Raw genomic sequence first — 1,307 nt, forward strand, 5'->3', positions numbered from 1 at the left:
AGACTACATTGTTAATCCATATTTACAACTGATTGAATTACAGTATCATTTTTTTAGCATCCTGCTAGTCTCCCATCTGTCATTATATTTTGTTTTACTACTTTCATTCCTGTTATAGAAGAAGATGTCTTTGAATCATTTTTCAAAATTTTTAAGCCCCCATAACAATTCTCTATGGACACTGTTATATACATCATTGTATTTGCATATTGCTCCCCAGGGAGGTCATTGCTTTGATGTCCTAAAATAAAAGCTCAACTGTGTTCTTGCCATTATTGACAATTCTACAAAATTTATCTCCTCAAAATGATGTGCCGTGTCCAGTTTATATTTCTGCTAATTTTGTGCATCTCAGGTAAGGATAGAGAGAAACAATAGTTGGGAATGGGGATAGAGGATGACCTCTGGCTGCCTATGTGTACTGTCCATGAGTGATGAAGCAGATTCTTATCTTATGTGATAATGAGAAATTAAAGAGTTGGGATCAGCACTAAGATGAGGAATCTTAGGGTTGGTATAGACTATAAGTTCTAAGACCTCTGTCTCATTTATTTTGTGTGTGTATAAAGTGTTTGATTTATTTTTTACAAAACATAAAAGACAGTATGGACTCTTTTGAAATGAATAACATAATGGAATTCACAAAGATTGTTCAGAAAGTTTACATATAACATTGAACTTTGCTATTAAAATTTCAGGAACCAGTGGTGATGCTGTGATGACCCAGACTCCACTCTCTTTATCAGTTACCATTGGACAATCAGCCTCCATCTCTTGTCGGTCAAGTCAGAGTCTCTTAAGTAGTGATGGAAATACCTATTTGATTTGGCTCCTACAGAGGCCAGGCCAGTCTCCACAGAACCTAATCTATTTGGTGTCCAAAGGTAACTCTGGAGTCCCTGACAGGTTCAGTGGCAGTGGGTCAGGGACAGATTTCACTCTCAAAATCAGCAAAGTAGAGGCTGAGGATTTGGGAGTTTATTACTGCTTTCAGCATACATATGCTCCTCCCACAGTGATACAGAACCTAACAATAACTTTGCTCAGAGAGGCCCAGTTGCAATGTGCTGCTTGACTGGAGAAGAGCAGTTTACTCTGCATCTCGGTGAGAGGCAACCGGGGTAATTGTTTGCAACTCAGAGATCTGACTAGACTCATCTGTCTGGATAAGAGGTTTGGCTAGTCCTCATGTGACACCAATTTTTGGTCTTTCATTCTGTAACACCCATGGTTTTGCTTCTATACAAGAAAAATTTCGTCTAATGAATTCAGTTTATTGCTGAAAATTTTAAGCACTTAAAATTTAA

At 37.7% G+C, this 1,307-nt stretch overlaps 1 gene segment (V, D, J or C); it reads left to right on the plus strand.

Moving 5' to 3' along the window:
- The first annotated feature begins 306 nt into the window (after positions 1-306).
- On the plus strand, positions 307-1,075 carry LOC101986643. The segment is given in 2 exon segments: positions 307-355; positions 699-1,075. Coding segments are annotated over 2 exon segments (426 nt in total).
- Positions 1,076-1,307: the final 232 nt, after the last annotated feature.

The sequence above is a fragment of the Microtus ochrogaster genome, unplaced genomic scaffold (genome assembly GCF_000317375.1).
Source record: "Microtus ochrogaster isolate Prairie Vole_2 unplaced genomic scaffold, MicOch1.0 UNK136, whole genome shotgun sequence".
NCBI classification, from domain to species: Eukaryota; Metazoa; Chordata; class Mammalia; order Rodentia; family Cricetidae; genus Microtus; species Microtus ochrogaster.